At 40.4% G+C, this 19,659-nt stretch overlaps 1 protein-coding gene across 1 annotated transcript; it reads left to right on the top strand.

Moving 5' to 3' along the window:
• The first annotated feature begins 3,437 nt into the window (after positions 1-3,437).
• PRMT9 (protein arginine methyltransferase 9) lies at positions 3,438-19,001 on the top strand. Its single transcript, XM_063156747.1, has 14 exons — positions 3,438-3,569; positions 3,797-3,899; positions 4,448-4,660; positions 5,106-5,254; positions 6,104-6,340; positions 6,841-7,008; positions 8,101-8,203; positions 9,223-9,329; positions 11,253-11,445; positions 15,102-15,285; positions 16,437-17,148; positions 17,835-17,988; positions 18,381-18,503; positions 18,677-19,001. Exons 3-14 carry the CDS (start codon positions 4,475-4,477, stop codon positions 18,890-18,892), a joined length of 2,532 nt encoding a protein of 843 aa, XP_063012817.1. The 5' UTR covers positions 3,438-3,569; positions 3,797-3,899; positions 4,448-4,474; the 3' UTR covers positions 18,893-19,001.
• The last annotated feature ends 658 nt before the right edge of the window (positions 19,002-19,659 follow it).

The following is a 19,659-nucleotide window of genomic DNA, read 5'->3' as shown; positions in this document are numbered from 1 at the left end:
CAGACCAGAAGGGGCTATTGAGAGCTGATCCTGAACGTTCAGTTTTTCAGCCAAGTGTTCCACCTGCTAGATCATATTATCTGCTGGTAGTTATTTTCTAATATTACTTAGCTGAGAAGTTTCTATGCTATTCAAAAATCAGTTTAAAAAGAAAAAGAAAACCACCTTAAATAACAAACAATCTTTATCTCTGTTTAGATTACTAAAGTAGCATTTCAAGTATAAGTATGTCTTCCATGGATAGTTTGTTTACTTTGTTCTGTAGTTGTCTCCAGCATTAAAGTTAGAATAATATTTTTCTTGGCTGTTTTTAGTTATTTTAATTTCCCTATTATATTTTCAGTGAAGTGCTGTAAAGTAGGGGGGTCCCATGCTTTGCGTGGAGTTGCTTGCACTGAAATAAAAATTATTTTAAAAACTGAATGTGTGTCTTAGTCGTGGGGATTTTTAGCTGGCAAAAATACCCAGCAGGTCTGGGACAAATTTAGATTTGTCCTACTATGGCTCATCAGGGGAAATTGGTCCACCTGCCTCAATCATGTGAAATAAAAATGTATTCCTTTCTAGTTGTAGCTAAGAATAGCATTCAGTCCAATTTATATACATAAAAATAACATATTTTTTCCCAGAATAAAGAAAGTAAACTTCTATTTACATAATAAAACAAGAAAGCAAACTCACTACTAAATTGAAATTCTACACTCTTTATCCAGTTAATCAAAACAACATGCTGGATTCCTACCACCACAGTTCTTAAATATATGCTTTCCTAAACTTGACCCACAACTTCAAAATATTGTCACACTCTGAAAAAGCAGAATTGTGATTTAAAACAAAAGATGGAACACTGAGGGAAAATAATAACCTATTATTTATGCACAACAATTACCTATGTAATGAGCAATAAAAGGAGTTGCCCTTTTACCACTAATTACCACCACTAATTAAGGCTCCGAGTGGCTTTGTATCAGAAAAATCTCTGCTTTTCTGCCACTCCCTACTCAAGGTCATCAAATTTTACAGCCTTCTTATAGCCTCTTTTAAGAGACTATGACACAGATTGACTATGTGAAGCTGTAGCAATATCCTGTCCATAAACTGTGTATTTATCTTTGCTTTGGTTGTTTTCCTTTGACATTCTGTGCAAGCATGGTTTCAGGAAACACCCTCTTCAAGTAATTTTATACAATAGGCATATACACCAGCATATCATGTTTTGTTCCATCTTAACTTCCTTATGTTATTTTCAGATCTCCATTCTGATTTTTATGGAAGATGATATTCTGATGTGTGGCTGATTGTGTCTCCAGGCTGCATGTTAAGGAGAGACAGGTTAGAAATTAGTAAATTTAACTTTCAGTTTTACTGATGTTTTGTTACAGAGAATTGATATAAGCTCCCACCATTTCCAACACACAGCTGCGTTGTTCAAAACATCACTAGCAATAGCAGCCTTCCAAGGAATTATAATTTTTTTGTCTTTGTCTAAGCACTTTTACCTCTGTCATGGGTTTAATAGAGGGTTTAAAGAGTTTCCTTCTAACTCCCATTTTGCTTATGACTGTGTCATCACAGTTGACTTGCAAGACCTTAGGGGTCTGATGCACATGTGAGATACCTCGAGACTGCATGCTCCCTCTCCTTGCATCCATCAGCAGTTCATACATAAAAACAGACTGGTCTGCAAGCACTCACCATGCAGACCAACATTATTTACTCTACTGTCAGCCAATTTGATGATTATTATGGAAATCATGTATATCTCTGATGGGCATTCCTTTCTGTCACTCCGTTACAGCACAAGCTTTACCCAACAAATTATTTTAGAAAGCAGCTGTATGTTTTGTCACTGTTATAAAGTATTGTGTCCTGGAGCCACTTTTTCCTGAAGTGTTCCATCACAAAGTTGTGAGTATGAAATTCACAAGTATCCTCCCCAGCCTTTGAAATGAATCGACTCTTGTGAATTTCAAGGGTTTTACTCTGCTATATTTTAGTAATCTTCACAAATAGGTCAAATTAGCACACAGTACTATTTCATTTATGCTTAAAAATATGCCCTATAAAGAATTTATGCTACCCACTAGCATTTATTTCCTCTGACAAAAAATACAGCTGAATTCGTTTGGAGAACCATGGAAGGCCAGAGATAATTGCCCATTACAATATTTGGTGCAGTCCAGCTCTTGTTACACCTCACTGACCCCAGGTGATAATTGCATTCTGTTTTTTCTCTCTTTTTTGCTCATGATGTCCCACAGGTGCTAACATTTTCTTTGCCTCATACTATCATCGTCTAGATGGAAAGCATAATTAAGCCAAAGTCCAAAAAGGTAGTTCCCTATCTGTAACTAATTTAAAGTTCACAGCTTTTTTTTCCTTTCAAAACTGAATGAAGGCTTCTTAGTACCAATCAATAAATTGATTAAATATATATCCTCCTTTGGAGCTCAGTCCTCATATGAAGTATTTGATACTTTTTGATACTGATACTTACACATCCTCATGGACTTCATTCAGCCCAAGTGCTTTACCAGTTATGTTTTTTCTAGCACAGCTCACAGTTTAGCTGCTACAGCGTTCCATTGAGACTCATGCTCCCAAATCCGTACGTGCTCTTTTCATCTTGTTCAAAATGCTGGCCTGGCATTTTACACAACGCTCATTTGTTTCTAAAAGGGTACGCACACACAATATGCACAGCTGTAAAAGCGTGGAAGAGCTGCATTCATGCTTTGAAACGGGAAAGTAGAGATGAGCAGCTTCCAAACGCTTCATAATTAGTAAACAATGCCGCGGCCTGTTCCTGCCGCAGAAGTAGGACATGACCGAATGAACTCTGCCTTTTTAGAGCCGCACTCCGGGGCTCCGAATGGGGCCGTTCCCGAAGGGGGCTGTCCCCGATTGGGGCTGTCCCCGGAGCAGACAGCTCCACAGGGAAGGTAAGCGGTGGCACAGGAATGGGAGGGGGCAGGATACGGAACTCGGGATATGGAGCAAAGCTCTGGATTTTGCTCCTCGCGGTCTGCGGCTGCCGAGCGAAGTTCTCAATCAAAGGTCCAAGAAAAGCTTGTTTGTGACTTAAAGCCGGTGTTGTTCTCCCCTGAGGTTCTCGGGAACTTACCAAGAGGGGAATTAAAACTTAGAGTCAGGAGCACCGTGACTACAAAGCAGTGAAGGGTGGCAGTGCTACACAGCGCTGGGCAGCATTTAAGGTGGTGGTTCTTCCGTGCTGGCCGAGCAGCCCTGAACAGCCCCGACCGCCAAGGGACAGCACCGGGCATAACTGCCGATCCCTTCCACAGCCCTGCGCTGGCACGAGCTGCACTGCCAGCTTCCAGAGGCTCGGATGCGGGCCGAGAAAGGCCGCGGGTAATGAAAACACCTTTACCGCAGCACCCACTGCCGCCCGGCGCCTGCGCGATGGCCCCGGCCCGGCAGCGCTATGGCCGCGGCCTGGGAGCGCCGCTCCGCGCACGGCCCCTGACGGATGGCCTGGAGGCCGTGACTGATGGCCTGGAGGCCGTGATAGATGGTTCTGGAGCCCGTGACGGATGATCCTGGAGCAGGTGATGCCCGGGAGCGGGATAAGCCCCCACCTCCCCCGCACCTGCCGGGGCAGCCCCTCGTGGGGGCCCCTCGGCCGCGCTGCCCCGGCCCCGGTGCCAGCGGCGAGACCTCCCCGCCTCTGCGTGTCCCGCGGCGCTTTGGTCTGCGAGTTGTTATTTATTTTACTGTATTTTTAAGAAAACAGAAAAGAAAAAGTCTAGTCGTGATGGCGTTGTGTTTCTTGCAGTCCCTCTCCACGAAACCTTCGTGTTCTTCAGCTTTGGGACCCGTCTTTTCATACTATAGCTGTGCTCACCTGCGTGTCTTTAAGAGTTACAGCGGTAACACAGGCAAGTATAAAAATGTGCATATTGGTTCTGGTCGGTGTTTTTAATGTTTTCTTAATGGAAAACATCGCTGTGGTGCCGTGTGTAAAATAACTGTGAACTCAAGCTCTGTGAGGCTTTGCTTATGAAGACGCTGTTGTTCAAGGAGAAGAAATTTAACCTGCAGATTTTGTGGTTGACTGTGAAATGTATTGAGTGCATAAACTGCCAGTGTGCCACGCTGTCTGGTCAGAGACAGGCTAAAATGTCTGTTATGTATATAAATTTTGCAAAGCCAGAAATGTAATCTGTTTCCAGAACGCCTGGTTTAACCTAGATGTGGTTCACACTTGACTTAGGAATGGTGAACCCTCAGAGCTGATGGAATTATCAGTAGTGTAAAGATGTAAAGGTGAGATGTTTTAAATCTTTAGGACTTAGTGGGAGAAGAGATGTCTTTACTAAATGCCAGTGAAAATGGAAATGTTTTTTGATCGGTCAACTTTGTGTACAAACATTTTGACCTACAGTATATTTTCTTTTTTTTTTTTTTTTTTTTTTTTTTTTCTTAGAATAAGTGAGTATTTACATCCTTCAGAATGCCCAACTCCAATGCCAAACTTCATTCTAACCACAGGGCTGGCCGAGAAGCCAGCAGACGGGAATTGGTTTCCAGGTCTTTGCAGAGTGCTCAGCATTGCCTGGAGAACCAGGATTTTGGAACTGCATATGCTCACTATCTCCTGGTACTAAATCTAGCTCCTGAGTTAAAAACAACTGTCAAAGTAAGTGCTCTTCGAATTACTTGGAATTTTATTTATTCTAATTCTCTTGAGGTCTTTGTGACATGTTTTGAGATTTGTTACATGTAACTGACTTCTACTTTTATTGAAGACAGAATTGGAAAATCAGTAATAATTGGGATGGCCAATGATTTCTTTAATAAGCTCTGTATGAAGGGAGTTCACAGAATCTTCTTTTAGTCTCTGTGTGTCAATGGTATTTAATAAAAACAGGGCCTTGTTATTATTGGAGCCTGCATTAATATACACACATATTAATGTGTACATGTTAATGTACACATTAGGGCTCTCAGTAAACACTGCTGGGTGCTGATCCTCGTGTGTGGGTGTCCAGGTGTATGCCAGGACACCTCCAGATGTTTTCAGGGCTCAGTTCCCTACTTCTGACAACTCCCAGCACCTCAGTGGTCTGTGCTTTATTTTCTAGGAAACATTTCAGTTTACTCTCTTTAAATGGGCAGAAGAACTGGATTCTCTGGCACGGATTCAAGATCTGTTTAACTGCTATGAACAAGCCCTTGAGCTGTATCCCAATGATGAAGTGATCTGTAACAGTATGGGAGAACATCTCTTCAGGTTTGCAGTGATGTATATTCAGTGTTTGTAAGGGTCATGTTGTGAATACAAATGCATTCATATATGTTTGTCTTAAGTAGCTTAAAAAGAGTAGCCAGTGCTAAAATAAATGTTGTTAATCACAGCAACAATGGGAAAAAACCCCACCATGTTTTGTTGTTGCTCAGGTCTTCTAAGGCTGGAATTTTAAGACTGAAATCATAGATGATAATCCAGGTTTTAGTTAGGTTTCCTTTTTGTAATTTCTTTGTTTTAAAGGAACTCCTCTCTGAGCATTGTGTTAAAATGTATACAAATATTGATGGATTTAGGGCTTTTTTCAGTGCTGTCTGATTTGAGATTATGCTGTAGGTATCATTAAAAATTGATTCAGATTCACAGTTTGGTTTCTTGTAATTTCTTTTTTCAAAATTGGCACTTAATGCAAAAGCTGGCAACTCAAAATTTGGTGGTTTTGCAGGATGTTCCAGTTAAATAGAGTACCCACAGTTTTATAGCATTCTTGAGTTTATAACATTGTGTGACTAGATTGCAGAGCTGCTGCTGTCATGTTGTTGCAGTGAGTTCTTGTAAATTAAACCTGTTTTACTTTGTCAAAAGATGCAGTAGTGGATGAAGGTTGGTGCACACAATGCTGTTTCTGAGCTGGCTTTGCCTTTTACAGTGTCTTGATGTAAAGCTATAAATCATTCTTTTTCATAAACTAATGGCGCTGTTTCTAAAGATAATTTTTCAAACTAACACAAAACATTTCTGTTGTCTTTTAACTGACATAAGACCTCTTTACAGACCCTCAGATGTTCACAGCTGCATGCATACTTTCCATTTGTTTGTCACTTTTGCTCCTAGGATGGGTTTCAGAGACGAGGCAGCTGGCTATTTCCACAAAGCAGTGAAGCTCAACCCCGACTTTGCCGACGCCAGGGAGAATTTCTACCGCGTTGCCAACTGGCTGGTGGAGCGCTGGCACTTCATCATGCTCAACGATGCCAAGAGGAACCTCACCTACCTCAGGGCCATTGAGAGCGCTGTGCGCTCAGGGAGCAGATCTGTCCTGGATATAGGAACGGGAACAGGCATCTTGAGGTATGCCACAATGCATGTTACACAGGAATTTTAATAGAAAAGTATTGGTTGCCTGACAAAATTTGGCTGAGAGTGGAAGAAATAACTGCTTTGATCCTTTTATGGAGACAGAACTTAAAAAAGCAAGCAAAGCTTACAGAAGCCAGTGAGTCTGGAGTAGTATTTTTTTAACCTTTTTTCATTATTTGTTGCAGATGCTTTTTGTGCCAGTAAGTGCTGCTGAAATTGAATTACTCACATGGGTTTTGAAGTTGTAATGTTATTTGTCCTGTCTTTAAATATTGACTGTAAAGAGTGGATTCAGCATAGCTGAGGGAGTGTCCTTATGCTAACTGTAGTGGTTTTTTTTGCTGATAACATATCAAGAGGGTATCAACTTGTGCAATATCATTGTTCACACAGGAGATACCAGTTAATCTAAGGATGGTTTTTAGACTTGAACTGGTAGAAATGTGAAGCAGATGTGGAGGAGGGGAAAACCCCTGATTATTGTTTTTCAGTATGTTTGCAAAAAAGGCGGGAGCATCTTTTGTCTATGCCTGCGAATTATCCAAAACCATGTATGAACTTGCCTGTGATGTGGTGGCAGCAAATAATATGGAAAGAGAGATCAAACTTCTGCATTTGAAGTCACTTGATATAGAAATTCCAAAGCACATACCTGAAAGGTACGTTGTTGCTTTCTCTTCTGGTGGTATTTTGAGTTTGCTCATCATTTCAAGAAAATAGGAAATGTCTTGTGACCTAAACAGGAAGTAACACTTCTGTGATATTGCTCAAAATGTGAGAAAGTTCTCAGTATCTTTTATGTATTTAAGGAGCAGAAATGACAACATGTTCTTCAGATCATCCTAATTTCTATTGGTAGACCAACAATGTCCTAAATTAAGGAGTTTAATTCTTTGATGGTGGGAGCTTTGGGGCATATGTAATGATACTGCAGCAACGGGGAAAAAAATAGATTACTATGTCATAAAAGTAATTTTAACACACTTTTACACTTCTAAGATCTTGTGGCTCACTTCTGCAGCTTTTGAATAGAATCGAGTGACTAACATTTAACAAAGTTGTGGTCATGGTACAGGCTCATGATCTGAAATGATGAGGCTCCTGGTTTAGGCCAATCAAGCCTTGCCTAATTGGCTTGCCTAATCATCTGAGCTACTGTAATGCATGTATCCCTTTAGTGCATATAATGAGTTACTAGATGTCAGCTATTAATAAATAACTTACTGCTGTTCTGGAAGTGTCTCCTCTTATTATGCCACATGTTTTCTCGTTTAATTCCAGAGGACTTAAGATTTTAGAGTTGTTAGTCTGTGTCAGAATTTTTTTGTGCTTTGATTATAGTTTTGGGAGTTTTAATTCCTTTTTATGCACATGCATGAGTGCATACTATTGCACAAAATATATATTCTGCAGTATCATTGGCTGTATGCCCAGGCTGAAACATCTTCCTGTTTTGGCTAGATTCTTCCCACACAACTTATTTATAAATGCTGAGCAAGAGGCTTTACAGTAAATTCTTGCTCAATATTTGCTCTCTTTTATCTGCATCTTCAATAACTTCTGACTACAATTCAAAACACATATATTTTTGGAAGAATTAAATTGTCCACATGTACTGAAACTCCTGGTAAAAGTTTTGCTCTGAGCTCATCCTGGTACGGTGGTTTTTTGTTGTTGTTTTTTTTTCTTTTTTAAAGAATGATTGATTGTTGACAGGAGTGTTTGTTGCACATCATATTTTTCTTGTCTAGAGTTTCCTTGGTTGTCACAGAAACAGTCGATGCTGGCTTATTTGGAGAAGGAATTGTAGAGAGCTTGATACATGCTTGGGAACATCTGCTTTTACAACCAAAGGTGGGTGATGTGGGTACCTGTGCATGTGCACACATTCCAGACATATGGGAATGAGAAACATTTGTCTTCTAAGTACTTCATTCCTTTTGGTATGCTAAAAATGAGTGATCTGGGCTTGCTCCATGAATTTGATTTTGGTAAGTGGCAGTGAGGCAGAACTTTCATTGTACTCCTGTGAACTCTGTGTTCTGAGTAAACATGTGTTTGCAAAGCATGTTTCCCTGATGTAACCTTCCTTCATCACAGATGGTTCACTCTTAATCACTGTTCATTCATTTATTTTTAAATCTTTTTTGTCCCCCAACTTTGTAAGCAAAAGGGTTTGTGTGGATTTTAAATGTACAGCCAGAATAGGCAGAAAATGCTGAATAATGGTAGAGTTATTTGGGAACACTCAATTATGATTTGGTAAATAAATTTATTTATTTTTGCTGATTTGAACCTTTTTGGAAGACTGAGCAATTCCACTGGGTTTCAGATTTCACTTTATATTTTGTGGTTTTGCTAGTACATTAAGCAAAGTAATATTACAAAGAGTCTTAAATAGCCTAATCTCTGTTAAGCTAATATTCATCCTAAGAGGACTTCTCTTTATTTTGTCCTTGCCTTGATTCCAACTCATTTAAAAAGAAAGTTTTAGCTGGCTGAAACCTTTTGTGTTATACTGAGTTGAAACTGATGACCTCTAGTGTTAAGTACAGGAATGATGCATAAGGGAAAAGTCCTGGAATGTTTCAGTGTAGTCTAACAGTGTTTCTCAATCTGCATTTTGTTAGTTACACACAGGAAGTAGTAGACTTGAGAGAAAAGCTGATGCCTGGTTATATTGAGACTCTGTATTTAAAACACTCCTTTAATGGTCAACAGAATGCCAAAGAGTAGTGACTTCTCCAGTCACTAAGAACTTAGCAAAGTTTTGACTGTCACTTGAATGGCTCACTAACATGTAATTCAGGCTTCTCAGTAATGGTAGAAATAATCCACTGTCTCATTGCATGTTGTTGTTCATGTTTTCACAGCCTAAAAACCAAGACATTAGTGCTGGAGACTATGGCAGAGTTATTCCTGCAAGTGCTACAATATTTGGGATGGCAGTGGAATGCAAAGAGATACGTAGACATCACAGGTGTGTTTAAACTCTAGCACAGCTTGAACCCACTTTTTTTATTTGGGAAGAGAGACTGGTTGTTTTTATTGACCATTTCTCATTTACTTTGCTCTTTATTTTTTGAATGGCTGATTATCTGTTTAACGAAAAAGATTTCTGCTCTCACCATCCCCACCCCTTTTCCAGACTGTCTTTTTTTTTTTTTTGCCCCACCTCCCTACCCCTTTGAGGTTCATATTTTCCGGACCCTTTAATCACACAGTTATGCTGAAATACCTGCCTCTAACACATGCTAAAGAAATTTAATTCCTTCATAGTAAAATTACTTCTTGATTTCTGAATTGGAAATTCTTGGATTAACACTTGGCCTGTATCCTCATTTTACCCTCTTTATAATCTGCTCCATACCTCACTTCTGGATCTAAGCCTGGATCTAACCCCTGTAAAGCCTAAGTGTTGATAACCCCAGCTGTCTTTATCTGTCTGAATGTTCTTTGCCTAATTCTGGACTGGCATACAGTAGAGTTTCTTTGCTGAGTGCAGTTCTGACTGTGTATCGATTGCTTTCATATTTATTCCAATCTTTTAGAACATCATCACTGTATGGAGACAGTCTGTCTGAGAAGTTTGGACTAGGGGTATTTTGTTTAGGATTAATATGGTTGTAGATTAGAGAAAATACTAACTTCTAGAGGAGCTCCAGTGCACTGGATTAAAAGCAGCTGGGCTGCATCAGTCATTTCTCTAATGCAGTAGATCTGGACAGTGACCTGAAAGAGAAAGAAGTTCCTGTGGTTGATGGTCACAAAACAGTTTCTGTTATAAGTTAATTATTCATCAGTTAGAGGAAGTTTTGCCTTGAAACTGGGCATTGACCATTACTTACAAAATTTAAATACCATGAAAGTTAATTTGCTGTTAACTTTGGATTGTTGAATTGATGTTTCATTTTGATGAGTGGCAAAGGTCAGGTGAAGTGATTGTCGCAAACTAATTATATGGTATAGGGAAAAAAAGTCACTTTTAAATTTCTTACCTTTATAGTTTTAGATCCCATTTTCTCTAGCAAGAATATTTAAGATTGTTATAACAAGTCCTGTTTTTATGTAAAACACTTGCCTGTTCTCAGATTTAAACTACACAGATCTCTAAATTACTCTGATGTTCGTGCCTTCACATTTCCTCAAGTGTTTTCACAATCTACAGGAGAGCTTTGGGGTTTGGATGTTTTTTTCTGAGCAGGAGGCCTAATGAAATAGCAGTGTACAAGTGTCTCTTTTCTCATTATTTTCATATAATCTAGCAGTTTCTGCCTAAGTTTCTGCCTTGAACAATTAATACAATTTTTCTTTGAGCTTTTCCTCATGGTTTAATTTTTTTTTTTTGAGTGGTTAGAAGTAGACAGAGAGCCCAGAATTGAATGAATACATGATTTTTTTTCCTGAAGTACATTTAAAAGTGTGTTTAATTTCTCATCAAACACAGATTCATCTTGCTGAGAGAGAATCAGCAATTGTTGACAATCAGTCAATTGTTGTTAATCTTGCATATCACAGCCATCTCTCTGTGCCTGATCTGATCTTCTGTTTTGTATTCTGTCTCATTCTTTCAGCAATTCTAAGTTATGCTTCATGGCTTGTGCTCTGATTGGTACTGGGTTTTTTTTCCTAGGATATGATCAAATTCTTAATATGTATTGGGCTTTTCTTTAGTTTCTGGTGACAGCATTCAGTTCTGATTCTTCAAAGTGAGGTGCATTTTCTGTGTTTTAGAGCTGCTCTGAACATGACAAAAACACCACAGAACTGTTTTGGTGTTTTTGAACTTCTTTGTTTTAACACTCTGTACATTTAAAAATAATTAGCCTAGGGAGAATTTCCTTTAGGTTTATGGTCAAATTACTTGGAATTTAATTTCTCCTGTGTTTGCCTTTACTCCCAGAGTGGGAATGCAAGAAGTTGCTGGTGTGTGCTTGTCCAATTCAGTGCAGTTCTTCAGTCCCACATATGCTGCTGCTGGCTCAGAGGAAACTGTGGAGCCCTACACCACCGAGAAGCTCAGTCGTATTCCTGGGGGTTACAGAGCCCTCACAGAGCCCTGCCAAGTCCTGACAGTAGATTTCAACGATCTGCAGGTAATGATTTTTTCTTAAACCCTTCTTAAGTAGTCTTTTTATGATAGTGAAAAGTCCCATATGTCATTTGGTTTTGGGTTCAACTTCAGAACAGTTCACAAGCGCAAAGTTGGCAGGGCTGCTCTGAAATCCTCTGCTGGTTTTGATGCTTGTCTGGTTGTGTGGTGATGTGATTCCTCAGACAGCAGTATGTGATTTTTTTGAAGGTGGACTTTTTTTGTTTATTGGGCATAGCTTAGGGAACTTCATAAACTACCTCACTGTAAGATCAAACAGCTGCCAGCCTCAGCACAGGGAAGGGCAAGAGATCCATCCTAAATGATTTATGCAGTTATAGAGCTGACTTAGTTTATCTCTCTAAAGTCAGTCTTCACAAAGCTCTTGAAGACAGGAGAAAGGCTGTATTTTTCCATCTGGCATAAAAATGTAAATGTTAGTGGGTAAGTGTAAAAGAGCAGATGAAGAAATTGTTCTATTCAACCATTTGATTCCACACTTCAGCTCCTTTGTGTCTTAGGATATTTCTAAAATCTAGTAGCATAGTTTTGTGTATTTAGCACAAAATACATTTGGATGTGTATGCTAAATAGGCCTGAACTGGAAAGCAGGGAGCTCAGCCCCTGCAGCTGAGCTTGCTAAAAAGATGATACAGCTGATCTCTGGTGTGCTTCTTGCTCATTGACCTGTGGTGAGGAGCTGGTATTGAGTCAGAGCCTAAAATAGATTCTGTTATATAAATGAAATTATTCTTGGCTGCTGCTTGGCCAGGAGTTGCAGTTTCTGAATCAATAGCTTTTCCTAGTTGGCTTGTCTGACATCCTGAGATGAAAAATGAAATAAGACAAGGCTCTTCAGTATACTGTGGGGAGCAATCTCTGTGACCTAATGTTGCTTCTGCTTCCAGCGTCAATAAGGAACTATTGCTCTCATCTGAGACATGTCTGCTCTTAAGCATCTGCCTGCTGGCAAACATGTAAAGATAATTTTAAAGAGTAAAGAACAGTGTTATTCTTTAAATCATGTTTCAGAAGTGCTCTTTTGAAGTTTTGGTTAGACTAATGGAGTGCTCCTGTCATGAAATGTTAAGATATTGTAAGTAAAAAGGAAGAAATGCCTCTGTTATGAATCACTGATGCAGTTGGGAGTCCTTGGTTACTGTTTGTTGTTACTTTGTCACTGGGCAATGTGGCAGTTCCAAACACTGGTAGGTTACTTTCAGTATGGATTTTTGTTTTGGGGCTTTTTTAATGTGTTGTGTCATGGCCATACCTGGATGTTCAATCAATGCAGCTAAAAATGAGAAAAAAATTGTCTTTGTTCCTGTTGTAATAAGAAAAAATTCTAATTCTCCTAAACTTAAAAACTGTACAGAATTACCAACTAAGAACAGAAATTCATGTAAGAAATCACTTAGCACTAGTAAGGTAATTTTGTAAGACCTATTATCTAAACTCCTATTTCAAAGAACTAGAGGGATGTTGCATTTGTTTCTGCTTGTGCTAACTGTCCAGACCTAAACTGGCAGAACTGAGGAGAAGGCTTAAAATTCAATAAAACAATGTTTTTCAAACTGAGCTGTAGGAGACATCAAAAACATCAGTACAGATCAGAGAAATAATAAGTCAGAATTCACAAATAATAATAATTTCAAAAAAGCAGCTGCTTTATGGTGATTACTTTATGGCTGTTGTTATTAGCAGCAGCTCAGTCCCTCCCAGGCAGGGGAATGAGGTGTGGCTGTAATTACACTTGTACCCAGCCAGGTGCTGCCTGTGTGCTGGCAGCAGATCAGTGCCACTGGCAGGGGAACTGTTTACCTCTGCAGCCAGTAATTAAAGCTCAGTCTCACTTTCAGGCCCTAAAGGGACTCTGCTTTTGCCAACAGTTACAGATTTGGCTCTTCCTAATCCTTCATGAGAAGTTGTGGTGTGGAATATGTGAGAAATTGTGGATCAAGGCATAGGAAATTCAATCACTGCATTCTTGCTGTAGATTTTCCTTCTGTTTGTAGGTCTTTCTCATTCAGAGGACATGTGTGGTATTAAATCATTTTGGGGTTTTACTGCCTATTCCCGTGCCATTGCTTTATTTCCGTTGCTCTCTCTTAACAAGACTACTTGATGAATTGCCATCCTGATGTGCTACAGCTGTTTAAATCTGTAATTGGCATAAATAATAGGAGAAGGTTTATAAAGTGGCAAATGTGAGAAATAAGTATGGGTTAAGCAGCATGGCAGAGAGCAGGGAAAGCTGAAATAAGCCCTCAAATGGGTTTTTAAGTGATGGCAATGTAACACTGCAGTTACTAGAACCCACTGGATGAGAACCTTGGGCCTGCTGCTGTTGAGGAGTAACCAGGAAGAATACTTCTAATATCAAATACACTTCTGTACCTCTCCAACTCCCCAGAAACCAAGAACCAGATGCATGCTTGTGCTCCTGCTGTCTTATTTCAAGGGGCTTGATGCCAGCAAAGCTTCAGCTGGCTGCTCTTTCATTCACTAGCTGAGGAGGTACAAAAAGGATGACTGGCAGCAAAGCACTTCTGTTTGAAGAGCAGTGACATCTTACTGTGAACTTTGTTATCATTCAGTAATCTTAACTTGCCCATTGCTCAGTCATCTCAGTTGTGAGAAGAGGGATAGACAAGCTCTTGGAGAACACAGAACAAAGAGGGAAGAATAAGAAACCCAGCAAGTGACAGCTAGTCCTGTCCTCAGAGCAGGACATGAACTTTTCTTTTGCCATGTGTATTTTAAGATTGAAATGTACAGAGAACAAGTGTTGACATAAGCAGATCAGGAAGTTGATAAATGTTTTGGAAGGGCTGTTACTAAGTAGAATGGCTGTGACTGAGAGAACCTTTGGTCCCTTGTGCTTGACCTCCTGTTAATTGGTTTATGCTGGAACTAAAACATTAGGGCTGGTCCTTTTGTGCTTGTGAATGTTGATAGCAGAAGGTAATTCCTGAGAAAAATAAATTGTACATGGAAAAATACTTAATTCCTGTTACATATTCAAAACTTTGTAAAGTATTGGAGAATTTATAAATGATCCCTTTAGGATAGACATTAAGGTGTTCCCAGTGGTGAGATTGTACATGCCTGAGCTTTTACACAAGGCCTACAAAGCCCAGGTAAAAACACCCTCAGATAAAACACCCTCAAAGATGTTTGATTTCCTGTTTTTATAATGACTCTGCAAGCCTGTGTTTGAGCAAATTCACAGTACACAAATTTCTAGAACTGATTGAACACAGGTTTTAAGTGAAACATGTGCCTGAGCACTGGCTTGAGTTCAGCCAAAAGTCTGGCACTGTTTTTATTCATTCTTCTAAGGCAAGCCCTGCCAGTCTGAAGTCTTTCTTGCAGTTTTCACTGGGTTTAAATGTGTGTGTTCTTAGATGTTTGCATGTTTGCTTCTCATGGATGCAGGCTGTCCATGTGGGAAATGGCTCTTGCATGTGGGAAGACAGTTCCTATGCTAATGAGTACTAATGATGATAATTGATATTGTAGAGGCTTGCTAACTTCAAGTTTCTGTTGGGTGCCCTCACGGATTGGTGCAGAAATTTTGGATTATTTAGTTTAATGAAACCAGTTTTTATTTATGGAAATAAACTCCCCCACCTTTTTTCCTCTTTCTGCTTTGGTCAGGAGCTGAAAAGCCTGGCAGCTAGAAAGCCCTGGAAGCTCAGCCTGCCAGTCACTGAAGGAGGAATATTGGATGCTGTTGTGGTGTGGTTTGTACTGCAGCTTGATGAGGAGCATTCTCTCTCTACAAGTCCCAGTGAGGAAACTTGCTGGGAACAGGCTGTGTATCCTGTGCAGGGCCTCCTTGGTATGTCCTGTGGGTTTGCTTCTTGTGGTACATGAACTTGGTTTCATTTTGGGTATTTTTTTTTTTCATTTTGATAAGTTACCTTATGTCAGAGATTAGGAAGACTAAATAGGATTGGAAGTTCAACAGCAAGTAGCTAAGAGGTGGTTCCTGATCATGTTTCTAGTCTGTAGAGCACAGTCCCTTCATCAGGGCTTGTTTGTGGGACTTTGCTGTTAAGCAGATGAGATTGGGGAGAAAGCTTTTCTTTAAGTTGGGTTTTTTTCTGTACTGAATTTAATGCATTGTGAAGCATCTCCAAAAAGTGAGGCTACTGACTGGCTCACTAGCAACTTAGGAGAGGAATGGTGGGCAAGGTGAGGTAGAAATAGCTAGCTGCTACTGCCACAAAACCAAAACTAAACATTCCTACCTACCCTTTGAATCCCTTGTGGGATTCAACTTGAATACTCTCCATGTACAGACATCGGCAGTGTAATTTTTAACAGTCTACTTCTCTAAATTTTAACAGTCTACTCTATCCACCCACCTTTATTTTCCTGTTTCCTAGAATCTTAGAATATCTCAAGCTGGAAGGGACCCATAAGGATCATGGAGTCCAGCTTCCTGCTTCTTGCAGGACTACCTAAAATGAAATCACCTGTCTAAGAGCATTATCCAGGTGCTCCTTGCACTCTGGCAGACGTGGTGCTGTGACTACTGCCCTGGGGAACCCATTCCAGTGACTGATAATCCTGTGGGTGAAGCACCTTTTCTGAATGTCCCATCTCAACTTCCCTGATGCAGCTTCATTCCATTGCCTCATGTGCTGTCTCTGAGAGGGATCAGCACCTTCCCCTCCACTGCCACCCTTGAGGGGGCTCTACACTGTGATGAGATCTTCCCTCAGCCTGTGCTTCTCCAGGCTGAACAAAACAAGTGCCCTCAGCTCCTCTTCATAAGCCTTTCCCCTGAGGCCTTTCTCTGTCTTGGCCACCCTGCTCTGCACACACTGTGATGGTTTGATCTCATACTGTGTCACAGATATGAACAAATGAGATATTGGGGTGGGTGCATTGGTTTATTTGTTTGTTTGCTTCAAGCACCATAAGGCTCTTCAGTGATGTGTCTGTAAAGTAACTGACACGACTTTTTAATGCTCTTTTGCCAAGATTATTCTGTGAAGACTGGAGATTCTGTGATGATGGAAGTTTGCTGCCAAGACTGCTACTTGAAGATCCAGAAGATTTCTTCCTTGCCTTCAGAGTGTGGGATGGATTTCAGTGACAGAGATGACACACTGAGTTTGGGCAATGAGGCTGAATTATGTAATGCTCTGGCTGGACTTCAGACAAGCACCAAACAGGATGGCAGCACTCCAGTGTGTGTGCTGGAATCCACAGAAATAGCCCTGCTGAATGACACAGCTTACCATGAATGCTTTAAAGCTGCCATGAGCAAAGTGCTGCTGTCATTAAATCCAAGCAAGGACTTGCACTCCATGGATGTTGATGGACATGGCAGTGGGATAAACCTCCAAGAGAATCAAAGCACGAGCTCTCTAGGTGTGGATCCTGATGCTTTGTACATTTTAGATGTGTCTGAAGGCTTCTCCATCCTGCCAATTATAGCTGGCAAGCTTGGGCCAGTTAGAGCCTACAGTTCTGTTGAGAAAGATCAGCATCAGGCAGCACTTCATGTCATTGCAGAGGCAAACCACTTCCCTAAGGAAACACTAGAGTTTTGGCTCAGCCACTTAGAAGAAGAAAGTGTGGTGCTACAGAGACCCAAATCAGACAAATTGTGGAGTATTATTATCTTGGATGTTATAGAGACATCAGGTTTAATCCAGCAGGAAGTGATGGAAAAGGCTGCAATATCCAGGTAGAGTATAAAAGGACAAAAATATTCCTAGGAATCTGTAATTACCTGAAAAATTTTAAGAATATTCCTTGTAACTATGTAATTACTCTTATGTTTCTTCTGTAGAAAAAGGGTTTTTCCTTGGATTGAACCTCCCAGCGTTCCTGGCATGACCATTGTATACATTTTTTTTTTTAAGCATCAAGATTTCACCATCTCAGATTCCTTTATTTTTTTTTTATAGAATAAAAGAATATGGATGATCATATTCCTTGGTCTGTCAGAAGTTTGCAGGATAACAAAGAATAACCAAGGTAGCTTTTAGTGCAAGTTAGAAAAACCCAGATTCGGGTACATGTCAGACGGTTGTTGGAACAAACTGGTCCTGCTAAAAGACAAACCTGTGGTGTGAGAACAGCCAGGGAGGCAGCAGCAAAGCTGCTCTTCCTCACAGCAGGAGGAGTGGGAAGGAAGGCAGAGGAGAAGTAAAGTAATGGAAATGGGTAACTAAGTGTGAAATGGATTTATCCCCTTTTGTGGGCCTAGGGAAACCTTGCTGTTAACCTTTGTGTTTAGTGATGGCACGTCATGCCTAGGAGCACTTGACTTCAGAGCAAGAATTAGTGTGCCTTTCTTAAATGTATTTACTGTTCTTTTATTACTGTTGATTGATGAGCTTTACAGGTGAAATCCCTCTTATTTTACAGGTGTTTACTTCACAGTGGAGGGAAGATTTTCCCACAGTATGTGTTGGTATATGGGATGCTTGTAGAATCAGAGTCTCTGTTGCTGGAGAGTGCTGTTCAAGGAACAGAACCAACCCTGGGGTTTAATATTGCCCCTTTCATCAACCAGTTCAAGGTAGGAAGCTGGTGGGTGGCTTCCAGGCATGGTTTCAAAGCTGCAGCTGTTTAGATTTGGTGTGAACTATAAAAAACCACTGTTGAAATTATCAAGAGAGGTTTTGTGACCACACAGGGACCTTGAGATAAGCTAAAATGGGTGATGTTTGTTTTAGAACTGGCATGGAAGTTTTGTCCTTGTTACTGTACAGAAGAATGACTGTGCAGTTACTGTTCCCAGGCAACTGTATTCCAGTGTTTCAAAAGGGATTAGAGGGCTGTATTTTGCCTTTTGTCTATCTCTGATAGCCATTCCAGTAATTCCTGGCAACCTCAGTGTTATGATTAAGTTTACTACCTTTTCCCTTTGTAATGGCTGTGGCTGCCTGAAGTTCTGGTCTATTCTTTCAGGTACCTGTTCGTGTGTATTTGGATCTCTCCACATTACCCTGTGTACCCTTGAGCAAGCCAGCAGAGCTTTTAAGGCTGGATCTCATGAGCCCTCTGCAGAACAGCTCCAGCAGGGAAGTGAAGGTGAGTTCTGGGGTCCAAAGTGCATTTAAATATTCTTCTGCAGTGCTGCTTCTTAATTGCTCCTGTGGGCTAAACAGGATTTGTCTGCAGCTGTCTCTGAAAAGGATTGAAATGGTTTGAACTACTTCCTTGAACAAAGTAGTATAACTGATCGTTATTTTCAATACATTTAGGTACAAATTTGTAAGTCTGGCCGGGTCACTGCCATTCCCTTCTGGTATCACATCCATCTAGATGAAGAGCACAGCTTGGACACATCTGATGAGTCCTCACACTGGAAACAAGCTGCAGTTGTTCTGGATGAGCCCATCCCAGTTCAGGTTGGAGATGAACTTGTACTTGATGTCCAACACCATAAAAGCAATATCAGCATTACAGTGAAAAGGTGAAGAATGTCCTGTGTGATTTGTGTTCAATAACCTATGCATAAACTGAATGTTCAGAACAACACTGCTGTTACTTTGTAATAAAGTCTAAATTTTATTTACTGATCAAAAAGGCTGATTTGTTGCTGTAATAAGAGATACCTAGGTTCCACTGGTGGACTAGAATTTGCACTGTAAGGGTATCCTACCAAGCTAGAGGAGGTATTGTCTTCAGTGCAGCACAAACCTGATTGCTGGCTCGTGTAGTGGCTGCAGCAGTGGGACAGAGTTCTGCTACCAACTCAGCTGTAGTGAGCGGAAAAAAGTACCCAGGTACCTGTTCCAGCCATAAACAGCTGTGGCTGTTTGGGACAGAGTCCTTGTTTCTCAAACTGTGATTCAACTTCTCAGTCGCCAGAGCCTCCTACATCAGTGTATTGAGATGTTCCCCTTGTGGGAGGACTGAACAGCATTCCAGCTGCAGGATCACTAATTAGTGCTGCACACAGAGCATTCTAAAAAGCTGTAAAGGACTGCTGTTAGGTAACTCAAGCTATGTAATGGAAGGTAAAACTGATAAACTGTTTAGAATCCCCCAGAAATTTTTTTCTGGGAATACAATTGGAATTAACTTATCTGTAGAAAGGTGTATAAAATACAACTGTCACTGCAGTGCTCCTGACTACCTTCTACAGCATTACATTCTGGTATAATGCAGGTAACCAGTTCCTTCTACTAAATTTGTACACAAGTGGAAGACTAATAAAAGCTTTGAACTCAGCACTGATTCT

This window comes from Melospiza melodia, chromosome 5 (assembly GCF_035770615.1).
Source record: "Melospiza melodia melodia isolate bMelMel2 chromosome 5, bMelMel2.pri, whole genome shotgun sequence".
NCBI classification, from domain to species: domain Eukaryota; kingdom Metazoa; phylum Chordata; class Aves; order Passeriformes; family Passerellidae; genus Melospiza; species Melospiza melodia.
This window is presented reverse-complemented; position numbering and strand designations above follow the sequence as displayed.